At 40.0% G+C, this 18,706-nt stretch overlaps 1 protein-coding gene across 1 annotated transcript in view; it reads left to right on the plus strand.

The window, feature by feature from the left end:
- The window catches only part of sv2a (synaptic vesicle glycoprotein 2A), a 65,203-nt gene that overhangs the window by 35,973 nt on the left and 10,524 nt on the right, over positions 1-18,706 (plus strand). The window contains exons 3-8 of the mRNA XM_087848497.1: positions 9,748-9,928; positions 10,671-10,822; positions 11,017-11,150; positions 12,972-13,061; positions 13,560-13,667; positions 15,483-15,571. Of these exons, the coding sequence (XP_087704623.1) occupies positions 9,748-9,928; positions 10,671-10,822; positions 11,017-11,150; positions 12,972-13,061; positions 13,560-13,667; positions 15,483-15,571 (754 nt within the window). The remainder of the gene's footprint in view (positions 1-9,747; positions 9,929-10,670; positions 10,823-11,016; positions 11,151-12,971; positions 13,062-13,559; positions 13,668-15,482; positions 15,572-18,706) is intronic.

Consider the following 18,706-nt stretch of genomic DNA (forward strand, 5'->3'; position numbering starts at 1 on the left):
AAAGACTGACCTTAAATGAACTCCTTTTGAGACTATTTAAATGCTTTTCATTTAACTTATATAAACCTTAAAACCTAAGTGAAAAAATAATCGTTTGCTCAGCTTCTGTACAGTTGAACACTGACTGTCTCCTGATATTGGACCGACTTGCTTCCTGTGAACATATTGTGACTTTAAAGGAACCCATAATTGCCTTGAACCCTAATAACGGTACATTTGTGTAGATTGTACCTGTAGGAATACAATTAGGCTTTTACTGTACCGTGTTTCTGAGACTTGTAAGTTCATGAGAGAAGAACACTGCAGTGTAAGTCATCTATAAATGATCAGTTCTGCTCTACAAGAGCTGCTAACACGTCTCCCTCACTGGATCCTTAAACAAGCCCAGTGTACTCTGCTAGTTGGGGAAAACCTGCTATTAATAGAAGCCTCCTGCCCTGCCCCCTCTTCATGCACGTAGACACACAGTCTCGCACACTTTTGTCCATTTCCACACACACACATGCATATACACTACCCTGGAGCCCTTGGGAGTTCTGTCACAGCGCTGACTGGCCATCGTCCTCCCCCCCTCCTCCCCTCCCCCCTGCAAAGGTGCTCAGCTGTCTGGAGATTTCCGCTTCTCTTCTTTTTGCACCTCGTCCTGCTCACCTCTCTCCTTCCCTCTCTCTTTCTGTCTTCACCACATTTTGTTTCAGCTTTCTCTGAAAAACAAAACGCGAAACACGTCTCGTGAATGATTAAAATGTAGACGAATAGAAAGCAGTGGTTGTTTTGATGTTACTGAGCATCTGCAGCTCACTGCAGCGTCAGATTCACTGGAATTCAATGAAGTGTGTTACTAGTGGTTTGAAAAACAGGAAAACGTCACCAATAGGAACATTATTTAATTGAACGCAATTCTGGATTCAAGATTTTGTTGGGAAAACTGTCAAATAAAAAATAAATCACAAAGAAATAGTCGGGATCTCATTACTGCTGAATGATTTCTAATACAAAAGCTGTTGGCAGCAGAACTGTTTTTGATAGGATCAGTGTTGGTCAAGTTACTTGAAAAAAGTAATCAGTAACTAATTACTGATTACTTCCCCCAAAAAAGTAATCCAGTTACTTTACTGATTACTTATTTTCAAAAGTAATTAATTACTTAGTTACTTAGTTACTTTTTAAAAACACGATTTACAACCTGAATAGGTGATAAAGCGATAGATCTTTCAGCCCAATTCTCCTTTTTCTGCATAATCATCATACAAAATGTAATCAAATGGAAAAGTCTCTTTTTAAAACTTGTTGTATTAGTTTTAATCTTTTAACTTTATGCATCAAGCAAAAATTTAATTATATGCAACATTCTCTGACTGGAAGAAATTTGTTTAATATTTAAACCTATTTTCTGCACATTTCAGCACATAAAATAAAAATATTTTTTGTGTTTACACTCAGTCTTTCAAATAGATGCAAGTAAAACACAGCAGAAAATAAATAAAATCAAAGACTAGCGGTCCTGTTGCTCTATTTTCACCTGTAAAGCAGGAGTGGGGTAGGCGGAGGGTTACCCTGGTGCAGGTGTGCAGCGGTCAGTGGAAGGATACCGCAGTTTCTCTGTGAGTTTCCCATTACGTCGTAGCTACTCGGTGCTTGCTCGGAAGTTTAGGGGTTTTTTCGCTGTAAAAAGAAGTTTTCTTCCCACGCACAACGGACACTAATGTTTTTGTCACTTTTTATGGAATCAAACTCAAAGTAAGGTCAGTACTTCCACGCTTTAAACGCTGCACGCTCATACTCTCTCCGCACTCGATATATGATCCATTGTTGATCTGCACACAGCTGTTGTCACGAACGTCGCACTTGCTTACGTCACTGTCATGAGACATTCTCGCAGAAAAATCACGGTTTTAGTAACGCAGTAACGCAGCGTTCCTACGGGAAAGTAACGATAATCTAATTACCGTTTTTGCAATAGTAATCCCTTACTTTACTCGTTACTTGAAAAAGTAATCGGATTACATCTCTGGATAGGATGCTTCACCTCCACACTGTAGGCTGTAATGGCTTTTCTGTCTCCTTCTGGGTGTTTTTATTTAACAGGAATGAGGCTCAAGCTGTAGACTGTGTAGAGTGAATGTAGCCATGAATGTAGCATCTTCTCCAGCTTGGTGTTGTGAACCCAGGCATGATGAAGCAGAGGAATTAAATCATATATAGCTTTATTTTCTGGTTTCTTTCCGCTGAATCATACTATAGTTTACAAAAGAAACGGCATGCTACATTGAACTAGTGCTTCAGGCTCTTAACCTAATCAGGTAAGGTCTTTTCCTCATAGAATTCTCTGTGAATGAACTTCTTTGCAGGTCAGTTTTGCCCTTAAAACATCATTTGTTCACTATAAAATCCATATGTCTGTGAAGGTTCTCAGTCATCCAGGTCATTGTAGTCAAAGGAGCTTGCAAAGAAAAGCGTCAAATTTATATAGCGCCAAATCACAACAAATGTCGCCTCAAGGCGCTTCATAGATACAGAGAAAAGCCCAACAATCATATGACCCCCTATGAGCAGCACTTTGGCGACAGTGGGAAGGAAAAACTCCCTTTTAACAGGAAGAAACCTCCAGCAGAACCAGGCTCAGGGAGGGGCGGCCATCTGCTGCGACCGGTTGGGGTGAGAGAAGGAAGACAGGATAAAAGACATGCTGTGGAAGAGAGACAGAGATTAATAACAGATATGATTCAATACAGAGAGGTCTGTTAACACATAGTGAGTGAGAAAGGTGACTGGAAAGGAAAAACTCAATGCATCATGGGAATCCCCGGCAGCCTACGTCTATTGCAGCATAACTAAGGGAGGATTCAGGGTCACCTGGTCCAACCCTAACTATATGCTTTAGCAAAAAGGAAAGTTTTAAGCCTAATCTTAAAAGTAGAGATAGTGTCTGTCTCCCGAATCCAAACTGGAAGCTGGTTCCACAGAAGAGGGGCCTGAAAACTGAAGGCTCTCCCTCCCATTCTACTTTTAAATACTCTAGGAACAACAAGTAGGCCTGCAGAGCGAGAGCGAAGTGCTCTAATAGGGTGATATGGTACTACAAGGTCATTAAGATAAGATGGGGCCTGATTATTTAAGACCTTGTATGTGAGGAGCAGGATTTTGAATTCAATTCTGGATTTAACAGGAAGCCAAAACAGGAGAAATCTGCTCTCTCTTTCTAGTCCCTGTCAGTACTCTTGCTGCAGCATTTTGGATTAACTGAAGGCTTTTCAGTGAGTTTTTTGGACATCCTGATAATAATGAATTGCAGTAGTCCAGCCTGGAAGTAATAAATGCATGAACTAGTTTTTCAGCATCACTCTGAGACAGGATATTTCTAATTTTAGAGATGTTGCGCAAATGGAAGAAAGCAGTCTTACATATTTGTTTAATATGTGCGTTGAAGGACATATCCTGGTCAAAAATGACTCCAAGGTTCCTCACAGTGTTACTGGAGGCCAAGGTAATGCCATCCAGAGTAAGAATCTGGTTAGACTGTTTAAAACAAAAGCACAGTGTTGTCTCTTTGGCCATTAAATTTTTTGGAAACATTTCTGTTTTCTGCTGATTGGTTTGCAGCTTTTCCCTGTAAAGAGCTGCTGTGGCCAAAACCAGCTCCACGAGTGTAAAAGTCCACAGGCTGTAAAAAAGAAATACCTGAAAGAAGCCACCTGTTCATCCACTGGGAATATAGTAGTATTGATTGGTCTTTCGACCGTTATGTGCATCTTTAGGAATTTGGTGAAAAATATTGTTTTTACTGCCAGAATGTTTTTTACCTTTAATATTTTATTTGGTTTTTGTCATATTTGTCCATTTAAAAGTACATAAAAGCAACAACTTGGGCTTAAATCAAACTCTTCCCTAAGATGATGTTATTTTATTAGTCAAACTAAATATTGATGACATTGTGGTTTAGCTTTAAGGCGAGCTTTGTTAGCCTCTTAATTAATTATTTCACCCCTCAGACATAGAAGAGCGATAAATTGGGACATAATTCATCCTCGAGCCAGAAGAAGCTGCTAATGCATTCTAGCCACATAGACAAGCAAATGTGATGACGGGGGAAATGATAATGACGTGGTTACTGGTCACGACTGCAATCAGGCTTCCAGCTCCCAGCTGGATTTGGTGGTTTAGAAAGAAATATTTACCATTTGATCCGTCCGACTCTCTGTGGCTGTCTGTTTGTCTACTTTGATGCTGCTGCAATGCGGCGACATTCATCATCACCATCACTTGCTAGTTGTTGCTGCTGCTATGAAGGATATTTCCAGGAGAAGTAGCTCACAGCTGCTTTGGAACACACAGCTTTATGATTCCTTATCTTCAGCGGACTTTCTGCTGTACTTCTTAATCTCCTGAAGACTTAACCTAATTCTATAGGATGTTAGCAGTGAGTGAAAAGGAAATAAAGCATAAAACAAGTCACCAGATATGATTGGGTGACCATTTATAATGTTTCTATACACTGAAATATAGCAGGAATGAAACATGTGCAGCCAGAAACAAATACACACTTCAATAATTTCATTCAAAGGTCTTTTCATTTAAAAAGAAAAGGACACCCACTGTCACATTATTCTAGTTCAGGACATCCATCCTCTGTGTTAACCTGGCTTTTCAACCAGCTTCATCATCCCGGCACTTTGCACCTCTGTCAGACTGTTTAATGGATCGTATTACCAGATGCGTTTAAAACCTGTGTAGAATTATTTTTTCCCTGTCTTACACCAGCGGTCCCCAACCCCCGGGCCTCGGACCGGTAGCGGTCCGTGAGTCGTTTGGTACCGGGCCGCGAGAGTTGAGGCTCAGGTGTGAAATGTATAGTTTTCAGGGCTTTTATCGGTTTTCAGCGTTATTTTGTTATCGTTTTTATCGTTTACTCGGTTTTCCTGGGTCTTTTCATGTGTGTTATGAATAAATCTTCTTTTTTTCGGTACCGGTACTAGTTTTATTTTGTTGTATTTATCCGCGACACCTTAAAGGCCGGTCCCTGAAAATATTGTCGGGCATAAACCGGTCCGTGGCGCAAAAAAGGTTGGAGACCGCTTACACCATTAGCCGTTGGCAGGACTGTGTTGTTTTTGTTATGCAAGAAACAATATTAGATGTAACAATGTGATTCCCATGGCACTGAGTATAGTTTGCGCCTTGATTACTGGTACTTGTCCTCAGGTTAATGACCGTTTCAGATTTTCCCCATGAATTCTAAGCCTACCTTGAAATAGTCAGCCTTTTTGGTCAGAAACTAACTTACTGTTTGCACCTTACCTGAAGGATAAAGCTCACAGGGTGACATTAAAGGATCAGTGTCTGAGCCATGCTGCTTCACAGCAGGAATTCGACAAGACTACGTCTTCGGCCTTGTTCTGTCTTACACATACACTCTGCTTCTTGTGCCACTGTGGTGTGAGAAGTTCACAATTCAGTAGAAGAAGTAATTGTCACCTGTCTGGTTGATGTCTCAGAGTTTAAGTCAAACCTGGACAGAATGGTGCTACTGTTCCTCTGGGACAAAATATCTCAGTGAGACCGGATCTGTCCTTTATCACTTTGCTGGTTCTAGTCATAGACTGTACATAAAAGATGGACACAGCCACTATGACATCACCCAGTGGTTTGCATTCTTTAGCTTCCTGGTTGTATTATTTATCAGGTCATTCCATTATAATTACCCCAGTACACAATAACATCAAAAAATATGTTTGAGAACTCCATTTCAATAATGTGAAGCTAACACTGTTATTTGAAGACACCACGCCTCTATCATTAACAAAATCCAGAAGTACAGTTGTTATGAAGAGAATACTCGGCAACGAAGGTCAAAGTGGACTGGGATATAAATGCATATTCAACCTCTGAAGTTGGGAATTTTCACAACGGATAAAAACGGATAAAAACGGATAAAAAATCTCACGGTTCAGATCATATCACGGTTTTAAGTCACGGATCGGATCAATTTTCGGATCAGAAAAAAAAGACAAAAATGTAACATTTACTTATTGAAGTATTTTTTGCCTGTTAAAAACATTCAACTCAAGACTCATTCCACGCAATTATTAAAAAAATTATGATACAATATAGGGCAGTATAGGGCTTTGTATCTACCACTCAATTCAATTCAATTCTATTTTATTTATAAAGCAACAAATCACAACAACAGTTGCCTCAAGGTGCTTTATATTGTAAGGTAGACCCTACAATAATACATACCGCTCATTATATCGCACTCCGCTGTGATATAATGAGCTGTCACGGTCACGTAGCTTTCCGTTCCCCTGGAGGTCCACAAATTTGTAGTAGTTAGAGCAACAGAGGATGCCTGGGACAGTTCAGCCATAACTTTAAACTTTTCCTGCTCATACATGCTTGGACTGCCACTAAAGCGGACGCGCAACGGGATATCATCAAGCCCGTTCATCATAGTTTAAACCCCTTGTTTTGCACAACAGATACGGCCTCCCGTCTGCAGCTAAACACCCCAATAGCTTCTGTAATAGCTTTAGCCCGGTCGGACTGGGCTGCTTAAATGCCGCAGACTGCTAGCACTGGCCATAACTATCGCTTGACAGACCCACCACGCGCACCATACACATACTTTTTTTCCTTCTTTTTCGAATCTTCGGATCACGTGCGTACCGAACCGTGGAGTGGGATCGGTTCGGATTACGGATCAACCGTGATCCGTTGCACCACTAATGTGCAGATACTGTGGAAAGCATAAAGGGTCCACAAAAACGTGACTCAGTGTAATGGGTTTTTGCAATAGTCAGTAATCAGCAACCGGTGGAGCTCTAGGCATCGCATTATTCTATGCATTTTAACACTTTTTCAAAATTTCTGCATCACAGTTAATTGAGACATTTTCTACTACATTGTCTTCCCAGCAGTTTCACCGGATGGCCAGGAAGCGTTCACGATGTCTTCTCCGGCGCTGATAATTGGCGTCTGTCTTGTGTCAGTGACGTAAAAGACGGATTTAATGCGACATGACCGTTCACACAGCGGTCGCTTTCTGAAACATCGGATATGTATCGGATTCAGTACCACATACGAAAGTGACCCAGATCGGATTTGAAAATATCAGATTTGTGCCGTTCACACTGTCATACCATGATCGGATATGGGTCGCATAGGGTCAAAAAAATCGGATTTGATGCGCTTTCGCCTGCAGTGTGAACGTAGCCTTAGAGTAATGAGCCTTAAAAATACTCCGCAAAATTTAACTAAATCTTTCACCACCAGGGGGTAGTATTTCACAAAAGGGTGATTTAAAATGATTTTGGATCTGGTTTGATGTTCTTTTTACTTTTTAGCACTTTGACTGTTTTATCAACTGGCTTTGCCACTTAAATTAATCCTTAATCAATAAAATTGACTGAGAAATTTGACTCTAATGCACTAGAAAAAATACATTGTGCTTATTCTCCAATCCAATTGAATATTTTGAGAGCTTTGGGGTTAATTCTTGCCAAAAAATAGTATACAAATGCATGATTACTACCTTTTCACATACAAAAAAGTGATAATGAGAATTTAAATATAGATGTCACAACCAGACACAGTATGGTGGAAAGTTGCTCCTTAAATATTCAGAGTGATCTCACCAATAACTTGTCTCACTGAACACCCTCAGAGTGCGAACACTGTTGACAGGATGTCAATAAGGTGCTGATTGCAGGAGAACAACTGGTGTATGTGTGGTGTGGGAGCATCATCAGTTTTGCAGAGAGAGAGAGAGAAAAGGTTTGACAGACAGAGTGTGGGATATGAGTCATGTTGGCACCTTAAATCACAAGTCGGGTTGACAAAGGTGCCGCTTGTTTCTGTTAACGGCATCTCCTCACTGGTGGCGACTTCCTGATGCAGAAGAGAATAAAGCAGTTTCATCCACGGGTTTCAGATACTGTTTGGCTGTATGGAGAATTTCATTTGGGTAGAAACACCAGCAAGCAGCCACTAAAGGGATTGTATTGAAGTTGTAAAAGAATAAAGTATTTAGGGGCAGCGAGTGATGAAAAGGTTTCTTCAGATTCAAACAGAGGTGTCATTTATAGGAAAGCAGCACAACATGTATACTTATTTTAAGGCTGCAGCAGTTTGTTCCTGTTCTCTGGTTCCAGCCTTTGTCTAAGATTTTTTTTTCAGCACTTTCATGTTTTGGAAGATTGTCATTTGTTGTGCACTAGAAATTCTCACCTTTTTGGTGACCTCATTATTAGGCCCAGGTCTTTAATGCATGCTAGCTCATTCAACTTAGCCAGTGTTTCAGATGAGTATATATCCATGTATGTCACTAAAACTATTCAGTGTAATTATATAAACCTTATAGTTTCCAAAACACTAATATTTCATATTATGAATGTAATAAAGCTCTAAGTAAAGCTAATAATCATTTACCAACACCTCTAAAGTTCATTTATTTGATCTGATTACAGATTATACCATATTTGAGCTTGAATATAAGCTCAGCATGGCCCATTTCCTAGGTTTGTGCTAACATCAGCTAATTGCCACCTGCATTTTGCTCCATGCTCCAGTTTTAGAGATTCATCTTTTGCCTGCTCACACTTTCTGAAATACACATCTGAAATATTGCAACAAGGAATTAAGTGTCTTTTGTGTAAACCCCAGCTCTCAGTTACAACCTGATTATACAGGGTGGGCCATTTATATGGATACACCGTAATAAAATGGGAATGGTTGGTGATATTAAAGTCCTGTTTGTGGCACATTAGTATATGTGAGGGGGAAAACTCCTCAAGATGGGTGGTGACCATGGTGGCCATTTAGAAGTCGGCCATCTTGGATACAACTTTTGTTTTTTCAATAGGAAGAGGGCCATGTGACACATTGCCGATTCTGGCTGTGAACAAAGAGAAACTTGTAAATAACTCATGAAAGAATAAAGTTACGTTGAAACCAAGCACACCATTGTTTTTCTTGATGTGTCACATGGCCCTCTTCCTATTGAAAAAACAAAAGTTGTATCCAAGATGGCCGACTTCTAAATGGCCACCATGGTCACCACCCTTCTTGAGGAGTTTGCCCCCTCACATATACTAATGTGCCACAAACAGGACTTTAATATCACCAACCATTCCCATGTTATTACGGTGTATCCATATAAATGGCCCACCCTGTACTATAATATGTGTGTATTGTACTATAATACACATGGTCTTGATTAAATTTGAGAACCCCTTGAAACCACATCCCTGTTTAAATCTCCTGTCTCTTCTCAGTCACTTACTGTTACTCAAACTAGTATTGATCAGTCTCTCTGGTTCCTTTACTTTTCTTTTTTAAAAGAAAAATCCATTTATATAATTTAGGGATAGATCAGTGTGTCTTTTTTATTATACACATAGTGAAAGATGATATTTTGCATATTTCACAAAATATGTTGTGAATAAGATGTACGATGTACGTCACGACCCTCTCTGCTATGAAGTGTATGGTTTGGATGATTATATTGCATTAACTTGCTGTTTCATGCTTAATGCAAAATACTTGAGTCCAGTGAAGCAGTCAGATGAGCTAATTTACTGGGCAGTGGAAGTTTAATGAAAGTGCAAGTGGAGGCTGGAAGTAATATCAATGAGTTTACTGATGAATAATAACTCATTATCTTGCCCTTTGTCTCTCTCCGTCTCATTATCTCTTCCCATGACGTTACCCTTCCATTACTCTTCCCTCTTAATCCCCCCCTCCCTCCAGGTCTGATTGTGTACCTGGGGATGATGGTTGGGGCTTTTTTGTGGGGCGGCCTGGCCGACCGAATCGGGCGACGGCAGACCCTCCTCATCTCCCTCTCCATCAACAGTGTGTTCGCCTTCTTCTCGTCCTTCGTCCAGGGCTACAGCTCCTTCCTGCTGTGCCGCCTGATCTCTGGTGTGGGGTAAGGGGATAGATGAGTCACTCAGGCACAGCTGCCAGAGCTGGAGACGAGGCAGTCACGACCCACTGTAGTACATCAGCCAAACCGATAAGCAGAGCAATGTCACGTGGCACAGACAAGATTAAATATGAAGGTTGTATTTGGTGTTTGCTGTATCTCAGGTGAAGTGTTGAAAGGTACTTTTGGGCCTCCCATTTCCTCAGGTTTGGGCTTAGAAACGTCAGCAGCTTCCATAACATGGTCCAAAGTCATTGACTAACAATGTGGATACTGACAACAAGCCAACCTGTCTGTAGTTTCACTTGCATGCAGCATCTTAAGGCTGTTGTAAAAGGATTTTAGTCGAAGCATTTTGTGCTCATTGCTGGTGGTTATAGCAGAATGCCAGCCTGCATGAAATCATGCACTTTCAGCTGGTTGTAAGAAATAATTCATAAATATTAGATGGTGCGTTTTTTCTGTTTTCATTATTGTTAAAATCCATTAAAATGATTTGCTGTACATGCTATAGTTAAACGACACAAACAGAATAAATATCTATATTACAAATCTTTAGAAATATTTGATTTAATATTAGCACACATGGAAGAAAGTATGTATATAATACCAAGATGGACAGTTCAATGAATTCTCAGTCATTCACTGATAAATCTGATAAATAAAAATCACAAATGACACACTTTTATTATGGGAACAGATGCTACCTTTTCTAATTCTGTTACCTTCCGTTTTAACTCCACAGCATTGGTGGCTCCATCCCAATTGTGTTTTCCTATTACTCTGAGTTCCTCGCCCAAGAGAAGCGAGGAGAGCATCTGTCCTGGCTCTGCATGTTCTGGATGATTGGTGGCATCTACGCATCTGCCATGGCTTGGGCCATTATCCCACACTATGGTAAAAAAATGTACAGTATTTAAATATGAACGTTCTAACCTTCAAGATTGTTTCCTCACGCACCAGTAGGCCAGTAATCATTCTAAGCTATGTAAACGCTAATTTTGTCTTTACATTTCTCTACGGTTTTTATTGCAAATCACAAATGCTGCAGTTCTGTCTCACGTCTCTTCTTGCTTCCTTTCCTCATGTAGGCTGGAGTTTCCAGATGGGCTCAGCCTACCAGTTCCATAGCTGGCGTGTCTTTGTGTTGGTGTGTGCCTTCCCCTCCGTGGCAGCCATCTCTGCCCTCACCACCATGCCTGAGAGCCCCCGCTTCTTCCTTGAGGTCAGCCTGACAGCTCATACCCCACTTAGACCTTGTGGAAATATATTTTTGAATACATTTTGAATGCTTGAAAGCATAAACAGCCTTAAAGACAAAGTGCTGCTTATGCACTTTTCCCGAAACATTTTGAATAACTTAATATGCACATACTGTATTTATCGTCCAGGAGCAATCTGAACATTGGAGATGCTGAAATATACATCAAAGATTCTGAATTCAGTTCAGTATGTTTTAAACACTGACACAGAAAAAAACGCCCAATATATAAAAGAAATCAGGCATGTTGTCAGTATTTTAGTACTAAACCACTTTTAGCTAATCATGTTAGCTGCTGGTTTATACCACCAGATGTTCTCACTTCTTGTATCTCCTTGTTTCTACATATTTAAAATGTGATTTTAATGGTCTTACACCTGCACTCACGTTCCACGCACTTTCATTCACGTCAGAATGTCTCAGTTTAGTAAATGAAGCTGCAGCTGGTTGCAGAAAAAGATAAAACACTGTAGAATCAACAACCTCTCGTTTGGCATTTTGAAACATTTCCACGTGTACTGTGTGTGGTTTAGTCTCGATTTGGACTGAAATGTTGTCAGGCTTTCACATAAACATAACTGCTGTACTTACTGAAATTTAAAGAAGAATAAGAATCAAACGGAGGCCAAGATTACAGGCAGAGAAATCAATGCAGAGGCAGCAGACTGAGGTAAAATCCAAAGCAAAATGAAAAGGTCATAAAATACAAAACAAGACGCTGTGTGAGGAACAGGAACTGACAACTCAAAGGAAGACTCTGCACTATATATAACCTGCACATTCTTAATCATCCAGGTCATATTCTGAAGGCTAGAAATAAAAGCAACTGGATTTCTTTTTGATTCGTGAAAATATTCAGTTTCTAATCCAAGAGGCCATCCATGTCCACTGTGAAAGATCATCACTGAACAGAGGTGGTGGCTCACGACACCAGCTATCAGCTGCTCGTAACGCAGGCTCGAGATTCTTTGCGAGCCAATTGTGACCGACGTAACTTGTGTTTCAGAAAGTAGCCACACCCCTGGCTCGTGTGAATCTCAGAACCACCTCCAAGGGCACGAGGGTTGCATCTTTATCTGTTTAAGAAAAACAAAAACGTAATTTATCTAAGTGTGCACATTGTTTAATAGTTGTATAAATATGCATTTATCTGAATGTGACTATAAGTACTGCACAAGATTTCCTATATGCCCAGACCTAGTTTACAAACGGTACATGAAAGATCTTATCTTTATCTAGGATTTTAAGTACTGAAGAAACCAAAAAGACGTCCAGTTGCCTTCAAATGGTTAGGAATAAACTAAGTTATGGCCTGCATTTGTATAGCGCTTTTCTAGTCCTTAAGGACCCCAAAGCACTTCACACTACATTCAGTCATTCACCCATTCACACACACATTCACACACTGGTGATGGCAGCTACATTGTAGCCACAGCTGCCCTGGGGCGCACTGACAGAGGCGAGGCTGCCGGACACTGGCGCCACCGGGCCTCTGACCACCACCAGTAGGCAAACACGGGGTTAGTATCTATATAAGATAATAACTTGAAAACGAGTGTCACATTAAAATTAAAAATCTATTCATAATAAAACAAACAATGAACTAAAAACAAACAAAACAAAAAAAAACCCAAAACAAAAAATCATCCATGATGGAAAGACAACAACACCAAATGAAAACTAATATAATAAATAACTAATAAAATATAAGCTGCGTTAATTTAACCGAAAATGGAAATGAAGGATCTGCTAAACATCTTTTTTGTTCCCCCCCCCTCCTAAAAGAATGGCAAACATGACGAGGCGTGGATGATTCTGAAGCAAGTTCACGACACCAACATGAGGGCCAAGGGTTACCCCGAGAGGGTCTTCTCTGTAAGTAACACTCAAGAATGTTAAGCTTCTTTCATGCTAACACTTTTGCATTAGTGCAGAAAATAACATCATCATAATAGTTTTGTGGGCTTATAGAGTGCAGCAGGTTTAGAGCTCCGTGCTGCATAATTTTGCATATTAATGAGTTAAAACAGATGCTCTTTAAACTTCTTTAATCTCTTTATGCCTCAGGCTGTACAGTTCATATTAATAATTTAAATGAAAAATGGTGATTCAAAGATGTTTTATAATCTTTTCTTTGAGTAAAATTATTAAAACAACTCTGTGTGTTTTACAGATTGTGGTGTTACTGGTCAGCCGTTAGCCTCATAACATGGATACATTGTAATACTAACTGAACTTTAATGGAAAAATAAATCCTTTTATATGAAGTTGTGTGATTATTCTATGAAACTTTTTTAACAAAGAGATTTGTAAATTACTCTCAAGAGGAGCACGATTAACAATTAAACAGAACAATTAAATCATACCTCCCAGGTGACCACCATCAAAACAGTGAAGCAGATGGATGAGCTGGTAAACATGGGCGATGGTGCTGCCTGGCACGAGAAATGGAGGATAAAGCTCACCACGCTCTTCCATCAGGTGAGAAAAAACCCTGATTATTCTTTTTTAAAATCAATTTCTTACTTGATACATATTTAAATGAAAAAGAACGAGAATGAAAAGGAGAAAGGATTCAAACTACTTGTAGCTCAGGAGGTTGTCCATTAATTAGAAGGTCTGTTTTGATCCGTGGCTACTCCAGAACCGGGTGTAATGGATGAAGTGCCTGATATGAATAGAATAAATAACTGAATGTTTCTGTAAATGGCCTCATGTGGTTTGCAGTGTAAAGTGTTCTGAGCAGTCAATAACACTAGAAAAGAAAAACACAATCCATTAACCGTGTTGCTGCAAATGGACAAGAAAATGTGCACAGCAAATTTGTGATATCAGCGATACATTTACATACAGCTACTTTAACTTGAAAACAATCAGTGGATTTGAAAAATCTATACAGTCTTTTGATAACACTTTTTGTTGCTTTACTTAGTCCTACGTCTGTGGAAACTAGGGGTGGGGGAAAAAATCGATACTGTGTAGTATCGTGATATTTTGTTTGCTAATAATGTATCGATACAGGGACAGCAGAAATCGATATTTTGTTACAAAAAAAGTTTTTGTGGAATGGAACATGCTTTGACTTCAGAGAGCAAGAATCCTGACATTCCTTCACTGTCCAAATGTGTTTAACTTTTTTTTTGGACAGTTTACTTATTTTAATTTAAGACATGTTTTATTTTAATTAAGTTTAAAACTTTTTTTTATTTAATGTAAAATTATATTTTGTTTTAATTTACTTTCAAATTCTTCAGTTGCTGAAGGGGCTGCATAGTTTTCACAAATTTCATAGTTCAGAATAGCTATAATTGTACCAGATGGTTGATTCAGTTAAGTTGGACTAGACTGTAATACAAACCGTTCAGTTTGTCAACAATAAAACTGAAATGAGAGAAAGACTGAGTGTGAGACTTTGATATTAGATAAAATGAATATTGATAAAGTTTACCTTTATGTACAGAATCTGAATATCGCAAAATATTTTTAAAAATTGCAATAATATCGTATCGTGCGTTAAGAATCGTGATAATATCGTATCGTGCGTTAAGAATCGTGATAATATCGTATCGTGCGTTAAGTATCGTGATAATATCGTATCGTGCGCTAAGTATTGTGATAATATCGTATCGTGCGTTAAGTATCGTGATAATATCGTATCGTGCGCTAAGTATTGTGATAATATCGTATCGTGCGTTAAGTATCGTGATAATATCGTATCGTGGGATGTATGGTGATTCCCACCTCTAGTGGAAACATAGACTGTGTATTAAAGATGGATCTAGTCTCCCAGTGGTTTGTGTGGGAGGCTCAAACGGGACATTTTTTGCCATCGTTGCTTCGATCTTTTGAAACTGGGCGTGACGACTGAAGGTTGTGTCTGAGAAGCCGAGAGCCACAGAATCAAATGGCAGCATCTTGTTTTCTGTGGCGATCAGAACTCCACTGACAGGCTTTGAGTTGGCTTCACTTGTTAAAATGGACCTGGTCGTGATCTGAAGGAATTGTAACTAAAAAGAAGATATATTAAAAATCTCACCAAAGCTCTGTTTATCTTGTCAGATCTCATTGTGTGTTTAGTGACTCTGTGTGTTTGTGTTCTCCCTTTTCGGTCTTTGTTTACACTAAAACTGGAAAGGGATTCTGGGAGATGCTTTTTATTTCTCACAGTTGGTGAAAAGAACCCTGTTTTCAGAAATATCTGAAGTCTATTGACTTTTTAGCTGAGTGTACTTTACATTTATTACTTTCTCTTTGCACATCTCTTGTGTCTGTCTGTGTTTGTGTGTGTTTCTTCAGGTTTGGAGTAATTTCCAGACCATTTTCTCTCCCGAGTACCGGCGCACCACCTACATGATGATGGCTGTGTGGTTCTCTATGTCCTTCAGGTAGGATCAGGTGTATTAACAGCGCACTAATGCGGGATTTTCTGTGTTGCATAGTGAAATCTGTGTATTTGTCTAAACTAAAAAGAGCAGATGGCTGTTGATCACAGCGGCTTTGTGTTTGTTTATCAGGAGTCAGTTGGCTGTCGGTGATTTAAACATAAAGGCCAACATTATCTCCTGGTCTAGCTGCCACGGCAGGTTAATTATAATAATTGGTGAAAGCAGGAATTTATCAGTGAGTATAAAACAAAAAGGGGCTTGAAGCAGGATGGATGCTATCACTTTCATGTCATTTAGTGTCAGCAGTGCTGCTGAATCACTCAAATGGCTCTTTTTGTAGTTGAGAATGAAAAAGCAGAATCAAATAGAGATTCACCCTGAACCCATGACCCCTCCCACAGGGTTATGCTGTTTTGTTGGAACAAAGTCTTGGGCGATCACATTTATTCTGTGATGAAACATTTCTATCCTGATGGGATCTGTTCCAGGATGACAGCACTGCTTTCTGCAGGGTCCAAAGAGTTATTCATGGTGTCTCTCTCATGGCCATCTTGGTGTTCATCATGTTACTGTTGCTCCACAGTAGGGATGCACCGATACCACTTTTTTGGAAACGAGTACGAGTACGAGTACTTGCATTTCAGTACTCGCTGATACCGAGTACTTAATAAAAACATGATTTAAATTTGCAGGTAACAGCTTTAGTCCTATAATTTAACAAAAAACAAACAAACAAGGGACTAGTTTGGAATTAAGAACATTTATTTAAAACGAAAAGCATGTTGTATGCAACATATTACAGAATAAATAATTATAAAAAAAACAAGATTTAATTTTAAATTTGTTCGTCTGTTTCTCTGTTTAGAAGTCTCACTACCACAGTCACAGCGGCGATGACATCAGAGGCTAGTGCGTCGTAGCTGCTCACTTTTTTAGTTAGTTCCTCAAAGGGGGCGAGGATGGCAACAGTCGTCTCCATAAGAGCCCATTGGTGAGCGGTGAGAGAGTCAGGGAGTTCGTGCTCGGACACATACACGCCCAGCACTCGCTTTTGCTCAATGAGGGACTGGAGCATGTAATACGTGCTGTTCCAGCGCGTCTGTACGTCCTGCTGCAGTCTCTTTATTGGCTGGTTGAGCTGTCCCTGAATGTCCTCGAGGCGGGAGTAGGCTAAGGCGGGATGTTTAAAATGCCCAACTATTTTCCGTCCCACTGCTATAGCATCAGCTATGCTCCTCTGTGCTAATAAGCGTGGGTAAATAAGCGTGGGTAAACTCTTTATACTCGTTGTTGTGTTGGGATTTTGGTGCTCGAGTAAATTACTTGTGTTAAATGCGCTACCTTTAGAGCCTCTGGACAATTTCGCTGAGCACAATTTGCAGCCCGCCTTTGTTTTCGCATCTTCGTTCACTTTGAAATAGTTCCACACGGCTGACTTGTCTCGCCTCGCCTTCTCCCCGCTCTGAGCTGCAGCCAGTGTTGCCAACTCCTCAGTAAGGAAAATCGCTATTGGCTGTCCTAAAAGTCGCTAGAAGTCGCTGAATGACGTCATCACCTAATTTGCATAATTGGTCATGCTAATGTAATTGTAATCTATGTTGTTGGAGAGAGAAATAACATTGTGGAAGAGACATAAAGTGAGTAAAAAACGTCCTAAATGCATTTAGAATTTATTTAGAACTACAAATTAAATTTCTTTTTAGCAATTGTTGTTTTTTAATGTCACAATTCCAACCCTGCTCCTTTATCCAGGCCTGGGCTGGCAAAAGTGACCCGAAATTGGCACTCTGGTGGAGTTACTGTATGTGTGTGAGAGTGTTTGTTTATAAGTAGTTTTAAACCTTGTGATCCACAAAACAGTGTAACAGTAAAAGAAAAATTGACTGCGTTACAGTCAGTGTGGGAGCAGCGGCTTCGCTCATGCGCGATTCATTTGCCGTTTGGACGCATAGGTGTGAACGTCTCCTGCCCTGATAGCAGCTGGGGGAAGACTATCCTCCGCCTGTGAGCGCTTTGGCACGGGTGAGGTGCCCAAAGCAGCACCGCTGCTTGTTGAGAGTAAGAGCGATACGCGTTTTCATGTCAAAAAGTCGTCATAAATAAGTCTCCAATAATACCAGAAAAAGTCGCCAGATTTGTCGCTAGTCGCTTTTTAGAAAAAAAGTCGCTAAGGGGGTCTGAAAACTCGCTAATTATAGCGACAAAGTCGCTAAGTTGGCAACACCGGCTGCAGCTGGGGCCTGGGGGCAGGCACTCGGGGCCTGGGGGCGGGCACTTGGGGCCTGGGGGCAGGCACTCGGCGCCTGTGATTAACCCCTTACATGCCGCTCAAACATAGACAGGTCTCAGACCGTGGTATCGGTCCTCGGTATCGGGGGACTTTTAACGAGTACGAGTACTTTAGAAAATGTGGTATCGAGGCCGATACCCGGTATCGGTATCGGTGCATCCCTACTCCACAGTCATCGTTACATCTGAAGAATCATGCGGCTGTGATGTCATTGCAGCCTATACCAAAGCACAGCTTGCCCTATTTCACAAAAATATTCATGCATTAAATAATCTTTAACACATTTCCCAAAAACGTGATTGTCCTCAGGCACCGCTTACCACGAGCAATAAAATATTATGCCTTATTTAAAATAATGTGAATCATATGCTGCAAATAAATTGATGTGAATTTATTTTAACGTTCAAGTGCATGTAAGACAATTAATTTTCACCCGTGAACCTTTACTAAGCCTGGTAAACAGGTTCAGTTTGATACTGTAGTTTGCTAAAGCAAAACATAACATTACTTGGATTTAGCTAACATTTATTTCAGTTAGTGCCAATATATTATGTATATAACTAATAACGAATATAAAGCCATAAAGCCGTAGTGCACTGAAACGCTCGTCTTCCAACATCCTTCTAGATGCCAGTCACTAATCAAATTTCCCTGGACGTTATATTCTATTGTTCCTGAGCAATAGTACACAACATTATGTTTAATTAAAGGCTTAATCTAAGGCTTAATGTGATTACCTCGAGCTCTCTCCAACAGAGCGCTGGACAAACGGCTTGCAAATTCATATTATGTAGATGGTAAAAAAGAAATGACACTTATGTACAACTTTAAAGCATCACTGGCTC

The sequence above is a fragment of the Neolamprologus brichardi genome, chromosome 11, assembly GCF_056152115.1.
Source record: "Neolamprologus brichardi isolate AB-2024 chromosome 11, ASM5615211v1, whole genome shotgun sequence".
Lineage (NCBI taxonomy): Eukaryota > Metazoa > Chordata > Actinopteri > Cichliformes > Cichlidae > Neolamprologus > Neolamprologus brichardi.